The 20,453-nt window shown below is 35.8% G+C and overlaps 1 protein-coding gene across 2 annotated transcripts; it reads right to left on the bottom strand.

Moving 5' to 3' along the window:
• Positions 1 to 14,092: 14,092 nt before the first annotated feature.
• On the bottom strand, positions 14,093 to 19,176 carry LOC147394421 (rust resistance kinase Lr10-like). 2 transcript variants are annotated; one of them, XM_086453546.1, is made up of 3 exons: positions 18,355 to 19,174; positions 15,453 to 15,494; positions 14,093 to 15,357 (listed from the first exon to the last, which is right to left on the bottom strand). In XM_086453546.1, the coding sequence occupies exons 1-3, from the start codon at positions 19,079 to 19,081 to the stop codon at positions 14,261 to 14,263; spliced, it is 1,866 nt and encodes a 621-aa protein (XP_086309672.1). In that variant the 5' UTR covers positions 19,082 to 19,174; the 3' UTR covers positions 14,093 to 14,260. The 2 variants fall into 2 exon arrangements, with proteins under 2 accessions (XP_086309672.1, XP_086309673.1); XM_086453547.1 differs by lacking the exon at positions 15,453 to 15,494 and having other exon boundaries at positions 18,355 to 19,176.
• Positions 19,177 to 20,453: the final 1,277 nt, after the last annotated feature.

Raw genomic sequence — 20,453 nt, 5'->3', positions numbered from 1 at the left:
TGGGAGGGAATCTTAGTATGAACTACGTTTTGACTTGATCCCAAAAGAAAAAAAAGAAATATTTGGGGTACGTAGGCAACCTGAGAAGTTACTTCAGGCCCGGTCATTAAAAGAAAAATGTATTCTCTTAAGGAAAGTGTCATCCAAAAGAAAAATCTACTATTGAAATGTTCAAAAGAAAAGAATGCCAAACTAAATGGCATTAGAAAAAAGAATCAAAAGAATTGATAAAAAGAAAAGAATGCCAAACTAGGGGCATTTAGAAAAAAAAATCAAAATAATTGATAGGAAAGAGAGAATATCAAACTAGGGGCATTTTGGGAAGTTGAGCCTTATATTTTTTCTTTCTAAACCATATCCTAAGCCCACCTATTAAGTCCTCCTGAAGGCTAATTGACTCGGTTAAGGTGCAGGGAACTGAGAAGTTGTCGAGTTGGTTATACAAGATCATCAAGAAAAAAAAGAGAAGCCCGCTAAGTCGAAAACTTGAAAAGGCGACTTAGGCAAAATTTAGGGCATAACCATAAAAAAGAAAGCCTGCTAGGTTGAAAACCTGAAAAGGCGACCTAGGCAAAAATCAAGGCATCATCAGAAAAAGAAAAACAAAGCCCGCTAGATTGAAAACCTAAAGAGGCGATCTAGGCAAAAATTAGGGCATCATCAAATGGGAGGAAAGGTCCCGTCAAGAAGAAAAATTCAGAAGGAAGCTTGTGCAGAAACTGCAGAACCATTCAAGCCACAATATTTGTCTTTTAGCCAAGAGCTCACATCCGACAAAGACAATATTGAAGTCGAAAAAATCAGAAGTCATCTTGAACATTGTAGGATCTTCAAAAGTATGTTTACTTGTTCAAGTGTTCGCTAATGGAAGATGTAGAATCATCAACCATTTTGAAGAGGAAGATCTTTTATTCTAATATTTATCAAGATTTTTTAAGTCCAGCTCAAGCATTTTTCAAAAAAAATTCGAAAGAAAATGATCAATTCTTTATTGCACATATGATAATCTTAAGAGTCTTAAATTTAAGAGAATGTCAGTTCTTCTATCTATCATACATCAGAGTCCATATTTTTCAAGCGTAATCCATTCCATCAGTCTCGTAGTCAAGTCCCAATTAAAGCCAACCTTGAAACTAGGGGCATTTTTGAAGGTCATTTAATTCCAAAGTTTTTGTTCTTAATCACATGATAAAAAGAAAATCATACAAAAGCTTAAAAGTCCGGTGAAACCCAATGATAATTACGAATCCAGATGCATGATAAGCCAATAAAGGCCTGATCTTTCAAACTTTGAGCTCGATTTTGAATCATATATTCAATTAAAAGGATTGTTTAAGTTCCTATAAATCTAAGCTCGAGAAACGTGGCTTAGTAAATTCGAGTCTGAGAAGCGAGATTCCAACTTTTTGAATCATAGAATGAATAGGCTTTTTGAAGTGCCTACAAACCTAAGTTCGAGTCCGAGAAACGAGACTCCAACTTGTTGAATCATAGAATGAATAGGCTTTTTGAAGTGCCTACAAACCCAAGTTCGAGTCCGAGAAACGAGACTCCAACTTGTTGAATCATAGAATGAATAGACTTTTTGAAGTGCCTACAAACCTAAGTTCGAGTCCGAGAAACGAGACTCCAACTTTTTGAATCATAGAATGAATAGGCTTTTTGAAGTGCCTACAAACCTAAGTTCGAGTCCGAGAAACGAGACTCTTTTTGAAGTGCCTACAAACCTAAGTTCGAGTCCGAGAAACGAGACTCCAATTTTTGAATCATAGAATGAATAGGCTTTTTGAAGTGCCTACAAACCTAAGTTCGAGTCCGAGAAACGAGACTCCAACTTTTTGAATAATAAATAGGCTTTTTGAAGTGCCTATAAACCTAAGTTCGAGTCCGAGAAACGAGACTCCAACGTTTTGAATTATAGGCTTTTTGAAGTGCCTGTTAACCTTAGTTCGAGTCCGAGAAACGAGACTCCAATTTTAATAGGATTGTTTAAGTTCCTGTAAACCTTAGCCAGAGTCTGAGAAACGAGACTCTAGCTTTGTTTGAAATCATATTGAATTAATAGGATTGTTTAAGTTCCTTAGTCTGAGAAGCTTGGCTACAATAGGTTCGAGTCTAATAAACGAGACTCAAATTTTTTCGAGCTCTAAAAAAAGAATTTCAAATAGGGTTTAATGAAGTTCCTACAATGTTATGACTCCAATTACTTTATTGTTCAACCTTGCCATGATTGCTTTCGTTGCATAAGCACATTTCAATTTTGAATCATTATAGTCAGTGAGAGAAGATCTCTGGGACCTGACACATTTTTACTCTGTTTCACACAGTACACACACTCACACTTGCACCTTTTAGTCAAGGAGAATTCTTTAAAATTCAAGGATCTGACACTGTCAGTGAAAGCTCACGCTTGAGGACCTGACAACATTTTTGTTCGGGGAGAGTTTTACCCTCAAGGATCCGAACGCCCTGACGAATTGCTAAATCAGGCTACAAAATGAACTGTCACTAGCTTTGGCATTCAGATATCGCACTATCTACCAAAATAGATTTGCTATCTAGTTTGCTTCAACCCTCTGCCAAAGAGGGGCATCTGTAGACACCCCATTTTTGCACTCGCCTGATTAATCAACTCGTCAACCCGATCGCAATGATTCCCAATGATGGATGTTATTTCTATTACTTTATTTTGTTACCAGATGTGTTTCAGAAATCCGGATGAGGTATCTCGAATTGACAAAACCTTAGAAACCACGCTACGCTAGGAAAATATGATCCTAAAAACATAGAAATCATCATCTTGCAAACCAAAAAGAAGCTTCACGATAAAAATCACTAAAAATTGACCAAATTACCAAATTACCAAAATACCCCTAACCTCAAAACAACATTAGAGCCTACGCTACGCTTAGGAAAACCCATTCGAACATATAAAATGACAAATCGGAACCAAATAAATCATTTCACCAATTTTAACAGAATTTGACAAAATTACGAAAATGCCCCTCGTAAAGTTTACAATCATTTCACATAAAAATTTTCATAAATGACACAAACCAACATTCGCATTGAATTCCTTACAAAAAATCGATTCTAAAACATCCTAGAACATTAAAAACCGACTTAAAACGTGAAAAGTCCTCTCCGGGGGCAAAACGTAATTTCACAATTTTCATAATTAAAAAATTCGAAATTAATAAATAAAACATTAAATAATTAAAGTGAAACATTAATAAAATTAATTTAAAATTTTGAACCTAAAAAATCGATCAATCGGACTTTCAGGCAAAATTGTTGAGGGTTCGTGAGATATTTCTTTAAGGACCCCTCCATTTGGGGGTCCAAAGAATTAAAGAAATAATGGAAGGGGGTTCTCAAAAAATTAAAAGTAAATCAAGCAAGACTAAATTCAAGGTATTAAAGTCAATTAAGTGAGACTGAAGTCAAAATTAAAGTCAATTAAGCAAGACTGAAGTCAAGATATTAAAAGTCAATCAATTAAGACTAAAGTCAAAACATTAAAAGTCAATCAAATAAGACCAAAAGTCATAATAGAATTCTAATTAAATAATAACTCTATCTAATAGAGTTCTAACTTAAAAACAATTCTACCTAAAATAATTCTAATTAAAACACAATTCTACCTAAAATAAGTCTAACTAAAACACAACTCTAATTAAAAGATCTCTAATTAAACACTAACTCTATCCAAATCAACTCCTAAAAACATCTATAAATAGAGGTGCTCACACCTTATTTTCGTATCAAATCATAAACCCTAAGAGAAGTAGGTCTAGAAGCTCCCCTAGCCCCCTATAAACCCTAGTTTTGGAGCCCCAACTCCTTACCTAACATCCCCCCTTCAATTTTAGTCTAGAAAATACCTAAAAGCCCTCCAAAAACACCCCCAAATCCGCAACGAACTTGAAGAGTTCAGATTCAAAAATAAGGAGATACCTTATCTCGGAGATCCGAAATCAAATCCGGAGACAGAACGAAGCAAGGGAGTACGTTACAAAGAGCTCTTTTGTCAAATCTGAGGGAACAAAGTCCTTGCTATCGGAAAGGTAAATTTTTATTTTTTTTATTTTTATCTAGGTTTTAGCAATGTAATTTACTTGGGAAGTTAGTAGAGACCGGCTTTGGCCGGGCGGGGTTGGTGCCTAACACCTTCTAACCCCGTAACTTGATTCCCGAATTCAGATTTTTTATGGTATATTAGTTCTTTTTATCCATGTTAGAGTCAGTTTGGTTCCTAGACCTTAACAACTAGGTGGCGACTCCCAAACCTCAAGGGTCAAAAGCGGATCCGCGCACCCCGCGGATTGAGGGCGCTTTCAGGAGAGTCTAGCCAATCATCGTGAGAACAAAATTACAACAAAAGTAAAATGTAGAGAACATGGTGGAGAAGAGATTGAGCTAAGTCTTTGTTGCAATTCGATTCCCTCTTGATGATCTTTCAAAGGTGTTACAAAGAGAACTTAAAGAACAATGATGAAAGAAAAGTATTCTTGAGATCTCACTTCTACAAAAAATAATTCTATCAAGAAAAAAAAATTAGAAAATTACAAAGAATTAGCAAGAAGAAGAAAGACAAGAGGGACCCTTTTTTTAGAAATTGAGGCTCTATTTATAGAGAAAAAGGTGTGAAAAGTCCAAAAGTAGCCTCCATTTTTCTTTGCATAAGAGGACAAAAGAGAAAAACATGAGTTAAGGATTAGGGCATTCTAAAGGGTTAGGGCATTCTAAAGTATGCCCAAATACTTTTGCCTTGAGATTTGGATTCCAAAATGCTGATTTTAGCTCAAATCTTGCGATATAATTTCTTGAGAAGGTCACGGCGCAGTAGGGTGATGTCGTGGTGCAGTGACGTGGCAGATTTTACTACTCAGCTTTGACTGGTTGCTCCCTTTTTACTCGCATGTTGTAACAAAAATTGTTACATAAATTGTTGGCTTTTAAATATGCCATTTTTACCTGCAAATATTAATGAATCCCTATTAGCTCCATTAATTTGGTAGTTTGATATAATTCACTATTATTTAAAGGGAACTAACACTTAAATGTTGATAATCTTTGTGGAATTATGGTCCCAAAATTTATTTATTGGGACCTTATCAGGACCTTAGTTTATCTTTGCTTAATTTGAACTCACCAAAAATGGTATAAGGGTTGAAAATTTTAAGAATATGTCTTAAATTTTTTATTGAAAATTTTATTTTCTTAGGATTTTCCAAGGGAAAAACTTTATTTTTTTTGGAAAAATTCTACTTAAAAATCCTCAAACCCTAATCTCTTCTTCCTTAAGCCAACTCTCAATCAAACCAGTCAACTAGCATTATTAGGATCTGCAAACTGGTCAACAATTGTTGATTGAGCGGTAAAGATAGATGTTGGCCTATAATGAGGAGAAGAAGATACATGCAAGTCACGGGCTGTTGAGAGTTCAGATTCAGATCATGATGAGTTTAATTCTTAGATTAAGATGTTTTTAATTTCTTAGTTAGATTTTTTTATACTCTTAAGTAGGATTTCTTTTATGCAAAACTGTTTTGAAAATTATCAGTTTTATAACTTTTACTCTTTTCAGATTAGTTGTAATCAAAGTTTACATATTAATGCCCAATTCGTTTCAAGTATGATCTAACATTTTTTTCTTTCTTTCTTTACTACTTGGATATTGAAGACAATATTTCATTTAGGTTTGGGTGTATTAGATTAGTTCACAATTGCATTGTTTATTTATTTTTAATTTTTTTTAAATTTATATTTTTAAATATTTTCTTCAAACTCTTTGTATGTATTGTTTACATATGAATTCCAAATTTCTGGCTCATGTCCAAATTTTTTATCATAGGTTCTTTTTTGTTATTTCTCATTAAGAAAATCATAAAAATATTATTTTGAAAAAATTTACGACAATTCTGATTGAGTTAATAGAAAAATAAGATTTTATGGAACAAGAATTGACCCTCTTATTTATCTAGAATGTTAGGAAAAACCTAGTCCAGTGAATGATGACTTCCTTATCCTTTGATTGGTTGGTTAGAAGAAAAACAGAATTGGAGTGTTAGTATGACTTTGATAGCAATCATAGGATTAGACTACGTATCTTGAAAATGACTAGTTGTTTTTTTGAAAAAGAACACAAAAAATGGTAATATTTGAAAAAAGTTGAAAAACAAAAAATAGAAAAATGTGAAAAATACCAAATCAAAACAAAAATGTTTGAATTAAAAAAGTACAAAAATGAAAAGAATCCAATGAGACAAAATAAAGTAGTTTCAGTAGTGTGAAAGTCGTCAATGGTAAAAACGTGAGTAAGCTAGAATATCACAAATACAATCTTTTAAATGTATTAAAGTGAACATCCACACCTCTCACAATCCCAGACATGATGCTTAGTTTCGAGTTAGAATTTAGATAGAACCGACAATTCTTAGCAGTTAGGAGGTGAAATCTTGTTCTTGAAAAAGATGTTGCTTTTAAAATCAGAAAAATTGCACGAGTACTCAAGTTATTTTTTTTGGATTTTCTAAACTAAAGGATGAAAATTTAGAACTTTGCTCAAACATAAAGGAACTTTGATTGATTTGTGAAATGTCATTATGTTCGCCTTACATACTTTGATTTTAATTTTGATATTTGCCTGAAGTGTTAGAATTTTATAGGTATATTCATTACAAACCCTCACAAGTCAAACTCATCCATTAGGGTTAACTTAGGGGTTTAAGGACTTATTGTATTTGCTAAATATAGTCGTGTAACCTACCAAAACAGTTTGTAATTTAATTTTTTACTTAATTTTTGCTCAGGACTAGCAAATCTAGGTTTGGGAGTGTGATAAAGGTCTAGAAAGTGGTTTCTAAAACCCTAATTACTAGATTTTACAAATAAATTATATACTAAATCCTCTAATTAGATATAATTCATTATTAGTTCATATTTATTATTGATTTCCATTAAATTATATATTTTGAACCTTATTACGGTTATTTGTTTAATAAGGGAAAGTCGTAAAGTTTTAAGGTGAATTAGAAAAATCCAAAGATTCTACTGCGATCTAGGATCCGAAACAAGACCAAGGACCACAATGTAGGCCAATTGGGCCCACATGGTCCACAGTGGCTTGGTCAACTTGGGCGGCGTGGTGGTGTCAGTGGATAATTCCTCGAGATTTGTACAAAAATTTGGTGGCTATAAATACTTCGTATTGAAGTCGGATTTTGAAGTTATTTTATTTATGAAAGGTTTCCAAACTCTAAAAATCCTAATATGATCTTTATAAATAAAAGACCAAACTAAAGTTTAAGCGGAGTAGAAAAATGTATATTTAGATATATAGATCATCACTATAATTAGGGTTTTTATATTTTTTGCTATTTCTTTTTTGATTTCAAGCTTTGTTAGGAACTACTGCCAATTTTAGATCAAGATCAATTTTCCATCTTTCTCATCTCTCTTCTCTATTTTATTTTCTTCTAATTTGTTGATTCTTGTGATGATCACCGGCTAGACCCTCTGTTGGAGAGGTCGATGAAGCCGGAGTAACATTTTCCCTCTTAATTTTAATTTGTTACTTTCACCATATGCTTTAATGTTTAGTGTAGGAAATTTTTAAGTACGGATTATTGGGTTGAGATTTGATTTCCTAATTTGGATGACTTATTTTTAGATAAGCTCAAGCTAAGACATGCTAGACGAAGAATATTAAATTCAAACCTTTTAATTTCTTCTTATTAATTTGTTCACCATCTTTGAATTTACATTTTGAAATTTCACCGCTCCATCATTTGATCCTTCGACATTAATTTTGTCGAGAGGATTGAGACAAGCAATGACAAATTAATCTAAGAGAAGGGTTATAGATTTGACTAATCCAAGAAGTTATATTGCAGATTTATTTTTCATTTTAGTTTAATTTAAATTTCTTCCTAAAGGCTATTTTTAATTTGGTTACGTAAATCGAAATCGATTTTGAATTGAAAGAAATATTGAATCAGCATTATTTTTATGGATCAATCCTTGTTTGCCAAGGTTTAACTTTTTTTTCTTTATTTCATTGATAATCTGCATCAAACATTATTGCATTCTAGTGCCATGATTTAAAACATGTGTTACTCATCCATGACGTAGGCACAAGCAAACTCGAGTCTATTTATAAATCCGATGTTCTTATGAAAGTTTTATTAAGTATAAATCTCAATTCTAAATTTTCCAGTTAAATCGAATTTTTATTCAGATTAAATAGTGTAATAAAAAATCAATAAAATCATCAGTTACAAAAAGGTTTGCTTGTCAAAGGAGGAGGGTTGCCTCAGGTTTCACTCTCTTTCTGATATCCATAGATCTGTGATAATCAAACTATGCTGGCGTAGTATCTCAGATACAAGTTTTTGGAGTGAGGTTCTTAAATCTAAATACGCTCCCTCGGGTGATTGGTGGTCTATTGTAGCCCAAAGTTGTGATTTTAAAATCTGGAAGGCCATGAAAAAGATGATGCAACACACGACTAAAATTTCCAGAATTTTAGTTCACCATGGAATTGATTTCTTGCTTTTCCTTCACAATTGGAGAGGTCTTTCCACTTTAGTCAAGAGATTATGGGATGTCAATGCTCTTCAATCTCATCTTTCTAATGGAGAAATTATTCAAGAAATTCTCTCGACTACTCTTCAAAAGGTCTAAAAGACAAGTTCGTCTGGTCAGCCTCTTTTTCAGTCGTGTGGTATTCCTTGGTTTCAAGGAAGATGAGTTTGCGTGGAAAATCTTGAATGGTGTCTGCCTAGTTGATTCTGTCCGAAAACAATGGAGGAACAGTCTTGCATCTAGATGTTCTTTATGTGAAAGAGAAGAGGAAACAGTTAAATCATTTATTCTTTGATAGTAGCTTTGCGAAAAGAATTTGGAATCATTTTAATGGTTGCACTATGTGAAAATTGAAAATTTTGACAAGAAAATTTGACGGGCCAAACTTCACAAATTTTAAAAAGTGAATTTCGACAGCCTATGTGTAACGGCTATAACATCTGTCACTTAGAGTTAGGTGTAAGCTCGCCCTAGAGCTACTCGGGAGCACCCATATAATATTATGTAAGGCTCACTATGAAGCCATGTCAACCCCCGTACCAGGGCATATCTGTTAGCTTAGAGGTACATGTCAACCCCGTCCCAAGACATACTTGTTAGCTTAATGGCATTTCTGTAATAAGGGAGTATGAGCAGCCTCCACTTTTGATGTTTCCTTCTGGAAACCTAGGAAAGGAAAGTTATATTTTTTGTAGGAAGGGTGTCTAGTGCTTCCCAATCCCCGGCTAACACCACGTTGACTGAAGCCCTCAAGCCCAGCTCCGTGGAAGTCCCGTGTGTCATAGGATCATCTATTGCTTTGTAACGCACATTTATGTTTTTGTAACGCGTTATCCCGTGTAATCAATATTTTATATCAACAAAGTTTCCTCTGGGCTTTGCCTCGTGTTACCTCGTTTACTTGTTTGCTAGTTACGTTTGGTGTGTACGATCATTATTTACAGGCTTGCAAGTGGATTTGTCCCCTTTGCGCTGCATGGCCTTGCTTCGAAAGAGTACGGCCGTGAAAGTTGGTATCAGAGCTACAGTTGTTTGAGCACAGTTGGAATTTCAACTACGCTGGTTTAGGTACACGTTGATTTTATCCCCAAGCTCTTACCCCAGTTTCCATTAGTTCATGCTAACAATGGCAAGAGGAGCTGCAAGTACCGCGGACCAACCCACTCCAAACACACCACCACCACGTACAAACAAGGAACGCATTGAGGTATTAGAGAAGAAGGTAGTCATGTTATCCGGCCTCGTTGATGGTATTACGCAATTAGATGGTCATCAGCACACGCTGGAAGAAAAATCCGTAACATTCAAAGTTAGAGTAGATGGCCTCGAGGAAGATGCCCGAGGAAACCTAGCCAACTTATAAGAACAGATTACAGAGCTCACTACGAAGGTAGGTCTCCTGGTCTGAGCCGTCACTAATGATCTGCCTACCAGTAGTGATGCTTCTCCCTCACGTTTGTGAGTCCCCGAGCCACATACCTTCGATGGTGTTCACGATGCGAAAAAACTCGAAAATTTCCTGTTCAACATGGAGTAGTACTTCCGTGCAGCTCGTCCGGATTCAGAAGAGGTAAAATTAACAACTGCTTCTATGTATCTTGTAGGTGACGCAAAACTTTGGTAGCAAACTAAGTACACCGAGATAGAATGTAGCCAATGTTCCACTGATACATGGGGGAACCTCAAAAGAGAGTTGAAACACCAGTTCTTACCAGAGAACGTGGAGTTCATTACTCGCAAAAAGTTGAGGCAACTCCAACACACAGATACAGTTCATGAGTACGTCAAGCAGTTTTTCACCTTGATACTTGATATCCATGACATGTCAGAGAAAGACAAGTTATTTTCATTCCAAGAATGACTCAAGCCTTGGGTTCAGACAAAGCTCCAATGGCAACGTGTGCAAAATCTCGTGTCTGCCATTGCAGCAGTCGAGCGGTTAACTGATTATACTCCCGTGGGAGGGAGCCAACGGGATGTACACCTTCAGTCGAAGGGTTACTACCAGTAACCTGAGTACACAAAGAAGTTTTCGAATGGCAAGAATGGAGGCATAGACAGAGTTCTAGTCAAGGATCCTCACAGAATTCCTCCCCTTCACAGAGCAGAAATACCTCGCCAGTCAAGCGTTGTCACAAGCACGTATGTGTTTCATGTGGTGGGCCTCACAAGACATTTAAATGCCCACAGCGAGCCAAACTGACTGCACTATTGACATCCCAGAGTGACCCTAGTCACGAGAGTACGAGTGGGCGAGATTATGGTGATTATCCTCACATGGGAGCCTTGCATCTTTTGAATGCAATGAAGCAGACATCTGAGACTTAGAATAGTCGAAAACGGAAGGGTCTTATGTATGTTGATATTGAAGTTGGTGGCAAGACCACCTAAGCAATGGTTGATACAGGAGCTACGCACAGCTTCATTACCCCTACAGAGGCGAAACGTCTCAATATTCGGCTCGATAAGGGTTCAGCCATATGAAAGTTGTAAACTCCAAGGCCATTCCTATCCAAGGTTTGGCCAAGTCAGTGTCTGTCAAGATAGGTACATGGAAGGGTAAGCTTGATTTACTCGCAGTTCCGCTCGATGAGTTCAGAGTTGTCATTGGGATAGATTTCATGCGACAGAACAGGGTTGTACCGATGCCATTTGCCAACACCTTGGGCATGCTAGGTGAATGTCCAAGCTTTGTTCTCGTCTCCATAGGCAAGGAAGAGGGAAAGTTGATTTCAGCCATTCAATTGAAGAAAGGGTTAAAGAAAGGTAATCAACCGTATATTACTTCCTTGAGAGTTGAATCCGAAAAATAGGACCATAGTTCAACTCCCACACAAGTTACACAGATTTTAGCAGAAGTTGATGATGTGATAGCGAATGAACTTCCAAGGACACTACAGTCACGTAGGTCGATAGATCATCAGAATGAATTGCTACCTATTGCCACACCTTTTACAAAGAGACCTTTCAGGATGAATCTTCCAAGACTAGCTGAGTTGAGCAAGTAACAGTATGGGTCTTTGCGACATTGTATCGATTATTGAGCATCGAAGAAGATCACCATCAAGAATAGGTATCCTATCCGGTAAAGTGCTGACTTGTTTGATAAGCTTGGGACAACCAAATACTCTTCAAGATTGGGTTTGAGATCAGGTTACTGTCAGATTAAAGTTGCAAATAAAGCCCTTCAGTTACTTCGTCAGAGTGTCAACAAGAATTGGGGTGTTCCCCAGAGTATTTTCAGCGTCAGAGATTCAAGAGTCACAGGGAAGTTATGAGACGGACTGTGCAGATTACTTGGATTCCAGCTTGACTTTCCAACCAGTGGACATCGTCAATCAAATTGGCCAGCGGAGAGATTCAATTCTGCGTTGGAGTATTTCAGGCATCTTGCCAATGTCGATCATGAAAATTATGCAAATTTGTTCAATTCCAATTTTCAGAACTCTTTCTCCAACAAGAGTACTTTTGAACTTATCACAGGCTAACAGGATTTAACTTCTCACACTATTGTCTCAGGCTACAGGAGACACAGTCCAAGTATGTACAGGTTTGCTAAACTCTGGTTATCGTACAGGTTACGCATCATCTACTCTGTCATCCATGCAAGAAGTCTCAAGTCATAACATGTAGATCCAAGAGATCCCGCGCGCAACATTTCAACACGTACATCTTCTCATTCAGCCAGAGCGTGTTGTCGACAAAGTTCTCGAAGACGTCAATTCAGCAGCAGTTCCATCCAGCAACAGCAGCAGCAACACGTAGAGTACTTCGTCACACAGGAGAGTGCAGAGAACCTACAACCTTTCAAGCAGAAGATTGAAGAGTTTGCCAGGTCAATGCGACGAGGACGTCTGCAATATAGGTGGGGGAGTCTGTAACGGCCATAACATCTATCACCTAGATTTAGGTGTAAGCTCGCATCGGAGCTACCCGGGAGCACCCATGTAATACTATGTAAGGCTCACTATGAAACCATGTCAGCCCCCGTACCAAGGCATATCTGTTAGCTTAGAGGTACATGTCAGCCCCGTGCCAGGGCATACTTGTTAGCTTAGTGTCATTTCTGTAATAAGGGAGTATGACCAGCCTCCACTTTTGATATTTCCTTCTTGAAACCTAGGAAAAAAAAGTTATACTCTTTGTAGGAAGGGTGTCTAGTGCTTCCCAATCCCCGGCCTACACCCACGTTGACTGAAGCCCTCAAGCTCAGCTCCATGGAAGTCTCGCATGTCATAGGATCATCTATTACTTTGTAACACACATTTATGCTTTTGTAACGCGTTACCCCGTGTAATCAATATTATATCAACAAAGTTGCCTCCAGACTTTGCCTCGTGTTATCTCATTTACTTGTTTTCTAGCTACGTTCGGTGTGTACGATCATTATTTACAAGCTTGCAAGTGGATTTGACCCCTTTGCGCCGCACGACCTCGCTTCGAAAGAATACGACCATGACACTATGGCTATTGAAATTTTTTATGATCCCCAATTCAATGGCTTAGAGCCATCAAATTTCTCCCATCTTTCATTAATATAAAGGGTTTTGGTCCGTCGAAAAAAAAATTGACAATGAAAAATTTGATGCCTTGGTGTGTCAAATTTTATGAAATTCAACGGCCTTGGGCCGTCAAATATAGGCTTTTTTCACGTTGTGTTGGATTCGGAACTGTTTTGATGTTGTTATATCTCTAGATGATGTGCTTCAATGGGGTAAACTGGTGATTGCTCTTAGCCAAAATTAATAACTCATTCTGCGCCTTGGATTATCCTTTGGATAATGTGGTTAGAAAGAAATGCTGCAATTTTTGAAAGTGTGAAAGCTACCATAGAGCTCACCATTGTCAAGATTTCAAGATGGTTGGTTGAGATCGATACCATTAGCTCCCCAAAGAAAAGATCTTCTTCTTTGGAATTATCTAAGCTTTAACGATTTGGTATATCTCCCAAGATTTTACCTCCTTCAAGAGCGATCAGAGTCGTTTGGCAACATCGTCCAGAAGGTAGAGCGGTAGAGCTCTTACTCCGATGGATCTAAGAGGGCTGCTTTAGCACTCTTACCCATGGCATTTAGATGCTTGGTTCTGCCAAATCAAAGAAAAATTGCAATTATGTAATTGGATTATCAATCACGTTTTGTGGGAAGCTAACATTCCAGCAGATAAATAAGCAAACCATGCCCTCCAGAGTAGACTCTTTACTACGTTTGCTAACTTTAATTCTCTTCCCCCTTCAGCCAAAATGACAATTAATGGGGATCTATTGTATTTGCCTATTGTTAGGCTTATAACATAAGGGCTATGCCCTCTGACTTTTCATTTTAATATACTTCTCGTTTAGCCAAAAAAAAAAAAAAAAACAGAAGTTGTATGGACGTTGTAATGTACACATGGTCTACTGCATGAGTGGCTCTAGCCCCAAGTCCAATACACTGTATTGGACAATGGAAACTTTTATAGTCCAACCAGGTAGAGAAAGGAGGAAAAAGCATAGGGTTCCTAATGATCAATATAGATTATTTAAGTATCTATTTTTGAAAGATTGTTCATTTGAACATCTATTGACAGAACCTTGTCAAATTAAGTAATGCTACAATCTCATATTAAAGAACTTTATATATAATACAAGCTAGAAAAATAACACTCCCCCATCTCCTTCTACCAAATATGATTATTTGAATCCTATCATAGACATTTCTGTGGAAGTTGAATCTAAGTAAGAGACACTCATGGACATTTGTCGAGGAGAAGATAAGACAGGCTTGGGGGGCATTTGCAAATTATCAACGTTTTCTTCTAACATCTCGATCACTTTGCTCATGGAAGGACGATCCACTGGCTTCATTTGAACGCACCAGAGACCCACTGTGCATAGTTTTCTTGCAATTTTTTTCTCAATCTCCGTTGCATTCTCAATATCTAGCTCTAGGCCTTGATCGAGTTGATCGTAGACCCATGATGGAAAATCAATTTTGCTCAAATTATCTGCTTGACACTCAACATTATTTCCTCCTCCAACCATTTTTAGCAATAACATTCCAAAACTATAAACATCTGATTTATCTGATACAACCCCAAAGTTTCTTGATATCAATTCCGGAGCTATATATCCTATTGTCCCTCTGGTAGTACTGACCGAAACAAAGTCATATTCCTTTGGGTACAATTTCGAAAGGCCGAAATCCGAGACTTTTGGGGTGAAATTGTGATCTAAGAGGATGTTGTGAGGCTTGATATCAAAATGTAGAATGCACATGTCACATCCCCGATGTAGATATTCAATCCCCTTAGCTGTGCCCAAAGCAATGTTATGGAGTTTCTCCCAACTCAATGACTGATGTTTTGCTCCCTTTGAGAAGATATATTTGTCTAGTGATCCATTAGGCATGAACTCATAGACAAGAGCTCTCTTCGAACCTTCAGAACAAAATCCGACTAGCTTTACCACGTTAACATGGTGGATTCTACCGATGGTGGCCACTTCATTAATAAAATCTTCTCCGTTGCAATTAGCATTTCCCAACATCTTTACAGCGACTGAACAACCAGGGAGTTGCCCTTTGTATACAGACCCAAAACCTCCTCGACCAAGTTTTTCTCTGAAGTGGTTAGTCATTCCAATGATATCAGTGAAAGTGTACCGATGGGGCATGAGGTCATGCTGATTACGAAGAAACTTCTCTATAGTATCCAAAGTTGTATGTTTCTTTCGGAAGGTGTGTATTATGAACACGAATATAATTACTGCTAGGATAATTCTGACCAATCCTGCAGAGTGTGGAGAGAGAGGAAATGCTTTAACTCTAGAAGTAATAATCAGTACTTTTGTTTAGAGGTATTGAGCTAAGAATTGGAAATCATACCTATATATGATAGCGCTATGTAAGGAAAGAATAATAGAATAGCTGCAAAATAGAAAATAAGTAACCAAATATGTAGATTAAAAAGATGCAAAAGAAATTTCAAAGAGGATGTAACATGTACATAAAATTAATCGTAAGTTTGGGGTTGAAAAACACCCTGACAATAATGTGACTAGTCTTGAAAATATATGATTTAATTTAAAAAAAAAAAAAGAGTAGGATGCCTAGGGGTATACCAGCAATTACATCTTTGGAAATATTAAGCTGTGATGCACCAATAAGTCACCTATACAAATGCCTTTCTAACAGTACTTGGAAACATTGGAAAAAAAGTTAAAACACTTTAAAATTGTGCGTATCTCCCATCAGATGTCTTGAAGCCTATTTCTTATATTTTTTCTCCCCTTGAGAGCATTAAATTTTAGGCATTTTCAGTTGGGTCACACTACTATGCTATTGAACCCCAAAAATACAATATTTAACCAAACTGATCCATTCCAAAGATATGTGATCAATTAGTTCCTTCAATAAGACAATACCAAATACAGGCCTTTGAGATTTCCATTTTCTATCTAACCCTTAGTCTATACATGATCATCGAGGCACTTGGACAAGCTGTTAAATATTTTTGAGATACTCTTTCTCTTGTTAAATTATTTTACAAACATATATGTCCACAATATATAAATTATACAAAATAAGCATTTGAAAATATTTACTAGCATAGGATTTGAATGTTTAACAACATCTTACTAATTTTAAATATTCTCCCACTTATTAGTTCCGTAATGGGATTTGAATTGGAAATATTATTGAACTACTTTAATTTTCAACCTGACCATCAACTTCCATATCGTTTTTGGCAGTTTGCAAATCTTAAGGAATTAAGGAAAAAATTACTAAATCCAAACTTAAATATGTCTTCAAATCAAGTTTATTGAATCCCTCCTTAGAGATTTATCTCATAAATTATCTGGTGAGTATGGTTGGAGGGGGGACTTCTTATTCCTTGAATATTTTTAAGTAATCCAAATGAACACTTTATTGGACTTTGAGTCTTTATTTTGTCTATTTGACTCGGAAGTGATCACACCCTACCTCTTATTCAGTTGGTCACCTATGACTGTCCACAGTCAGTCCAAAAGTCCATGATCTTCAAAGGTGACCCTCACTCGTGTTCAAGAAAAGAAAGTTCTCCGGCTTTAAATCACGATGGACAATGTTGGCCTGATGACGCACCCCTAACCCACTAGCGATTTCACTAACTACAATTGCTGCTCCGGCCTTATTCCTTGAATATTATCCATCAAACCTAGTTCTGGATGTCTATAATCTTCATCTTTTCCCATTAGAACTGATCATCACCATTTTGAAGATTACTTCATGCATTCCTCCTATTTGTCACCCTTTGTTTGTACTTGTTTACGCTTAGGTTTCTAGTTCTTCTCTTCTCCATGTCATTGCCATCTAGTATTTTTAAGGGAACTAACTTTGATTCCGCCTTTTTTAATAGTATGATTTCATCATTTTTTGTCTACTCCAACACAGCCATATTTTTAAAGCGATAAGCCACCACCTTATGCCCCGCCCCTGTTTTATTAAATAAAACAGGGGCGACAATACAAATGACTTAAATTATTGGAAAATAAATGAGCCTGAACTGCCATGTCGATCAATAATTTGAGAACTTGTCCCACTAGGATTCCATAAATTGATTTCCAGGCCTTAAAAAAATTATCCTGCTAGGCTCACACCAGATATAATAGATAGTTGCATATAAAGCAACAGATGATCTTTAAATTCCAGAGTAGCTTTTCTTATGCCAAACGAAGAATACACCGCAATTGAATATGCCACTCGATGAACATCAGATATTTGAATCTACAATTCGTTAAACATCATTATCTTTCTCATCCAAAATTGGAATCAAATGAGCCAATATTAAGTCCACTACTAATTCCATCTTCTCATGTCCTTAAAAAAGAATACTCCAACCATGATCACCAATCAAATCTGAGATACATGTTTTTAGATGACTATCAAATTGACAAATCACACAACACCCAACAAGAGAAACAATACACCCATTTCTCAGCCTTGGGTCGGTCTTTCCACAAAAACATGAAATTGACATTTCCAATTAGAGATATTTTACTTCATGTTGAAGAAGCATTTAGAAGAACTTGATAATTTCATGAAATGAAACACGCAAATATTAATTCTATCTTTTTAATAACCAGGCAACTTCAAATAAGAGAGATTGACAGGGAGATATGAATTTCATACAAATAAGTGAGAGGAAGGGAAACTTCCCAAAACAGAAGAGTTAAGAGTCTCATTCTTTGCCTGTAAAAGATTTCCGTAAAATTATAGCAATGCAAACAATAATCTGATGCTCCAAATCTAACCCAGAGTCTCTTGGGATAGGATTGATTTATTCAAATCGATCCTCACATGTAGAATTTAACGCCATTTGCTTTGGTTTTCTTTAAAGTTAACAAATCTATCACTAGAGGACCTCACCTATTACTAAAGCAAACTTTCAACAACGCTTTTTTCCCCTTATAACGAAAAAAAAAAGAAAGATTTGGCAAATATAATCCATTGATTTATCTCTATGCCTTAAGTGTCACAATATTGGTATCTAGTTGAATACCCTAATCCTCAACTTCAACCTTATTTTAACCACCATGTCCATTTTACAAGTTAAAGATATTACCAAAGGATCCTAATAATTCTATCTTTTTCAAACCTATTTAGAGTCTAGAGCGATAATTCGAATTCCAAAAGCCCTTTAAATCTACTTCTAATATTGGAATTGTCTTACTAAAAAATGCATCTTTTTTTTTTATAAATATATTTTGAACAATTCAATGATAGAAAAATTAACAAGATAAGTTACCTCCACAGGGCTGAAAAAATATGTCATTATTGGAGATTGAAGAACAAAACTTGAGTACGCCTGTATAATAATCATCATCGCCCGTATCGTACAGATCGTTCCCCCAGTATGCTACGAACCCCTTCTGTAATAATTTGAAAATATTCGGGTCTGAAGAATTCTTTATGTACTCCTCGAAGTCTATAGGAATTGCAGTAATAAAGCTACATGAACCTTCAAGATCGGAGATTAATTGGTAACCATAGAGAACATAGACATTATATGTGTTCCCACTCAAGCAAGGAATGTGCCTATATGTTGGATTGTTGATGGCTTTGGAACAATTCATGAATGTAGCACTAGAGGTCTGGTCGTAATAGACATAAAACTGCAAAGAATTATTAAACATTTCATCCCACTTCAGAGATCGGTATGGAAAACTGCAATTGCCGCTTAACACGTTTATATCGATGAGATGGATTGTACGGCTGTAGTTATATGAAATCGATTTTACATAATATCTCCTCGAATTATCTTCTAATATGGTCATGTTATTCTCGCAAGACAGCTCGTATTGTGGTTCACCATAGTTTGAGGGATCACCCTTTAAGCGAAATGGGTATCTGATATTTTGGATTTCTCCACATGTCGATGGAGACCAACTTTCAAGAAGGCTTCTTGATTCACCAACAAAGAAGAGAAGGAAGAAAACTGAACCTAGAACCACTGAAATCTCTTCTCTTCTCATCTTCTCCTTCACAAACACAAAAAAGAAAACTTCAAATTAGAATCTTCGCCCTTTCCAAGGTGCCAAATATATAGTAAAGTTTGGATGAAGTAGTTTTATAACCATTTGACTTGGGTTCCCGGAAGTCTCCTTCGCCTATCAATTATTGATCATTAATCTCACTTTTTTAGAAAAAAAAAAAAAAAAATTATTGATTTTTCATTGCTGGAGAAAAAGACGAAATTTAATAATGGGTAAATTACCATTTTGTGAGCTGATTATTACGAATTCCAATTGAGTCTCACTTTTTATTTTAATTCTCAAAAATACAAAATTAAAATCGCAAGTTTTTCAAATTAACCATCTCATTGGTTTAAAATATCGAGATCGTCTCTTTTATAATTAATGAGAATGTTACTTTGACACTAAGAAAGAAAATAATAATCTTGTTATTTTAAATCAATGAAATTGTTATTTTGATAAAATTGTAGTCTCTCTCTTTAGATTTTGATCATTTCAATGAATAATTAGTTAAAATGGGAATTATGTCAAAAATTGATCATTTTGAGATATATTTCTCTTTAATAAATGTGAGTGAGTTGAAGGTGTCAATTTTACATGCGTTCCAATTTTTCATGTTGGGATATTTCATCATATTATCCATTTGTTTGAATTACAAAAAATTCAAAGCTCAATATTTTGAATTATATAGTCAAACTAAAGTGCATTTCCTCTGTTCCACTGTCCTTCAATCTGCACCTCACAAAAATTTGTGCATTATTTAATTCAATGGATAAAAAGCACAGAAATGGAGTGGACAGACAACTAACTATCAGACCAGTTCTTTATCTTAATAACTCCTATGGAGACCTAAGTAGAAGTCCAATTTGACGGCCAACTAGTTCCATCCACTCGGTTTGTGACTTTAGATTTATGAGTCCATTATTGACGTTGGATACTCGCGTATCCGAAGAGTGCTCCGGATAGGAAGAAAAGGTTTTCAATTAGTCAAAAGTCAATTTTGTACAAAGGAAGGTAGGGGGAAAGCCTTCGCTTACAACTGTATGATAAACAGTGTTTTTTTTAAAAATTTTTAGATGATTATGATAAACAGTTGTTAAGGTCATCATGTGTATAATAAATCACATTTCCTATGGAACCAGTCAAGACTTTTTGTTTCTTAACTTTCTATTTTCAATCAGAAAATCACAACTCAACCTCTCTCTTCTTCTTCTTCTTCTTCTCATTAGGACTTAAAATGGATTGGGTTCAAGTCAAATATGAGTATGTCCATATCCATATCTGATTGTTTTATCTGGATTTGAATTCAATTTGAATCTTAATAGTTAAAATCATATCTGAACCATTTACTTTTATTAAATTCATACCTGGA

The sequence above is a fragment of the Akebia trifoliata genome, chromosome 9 (assembly GCF_017979445.1).
Source record: "Akebia trifoliata isolate Shusen 1 chromosome 9, ASM1797944v1, whole genome shotgun sequence".
Classification (NCBI taxonomy): Eukaryota; Viridiplantae; Streptophyta; class Magnoliopsida; order Ranunculales; family Lardizabalaceae; genus Akebia; species Akebia trifoliata.
The sequence above is the reverse complement of the archived record's forward strand: the minus strand, read 5'-3'. Positions and strand labels throughout refer to the sequence as shown.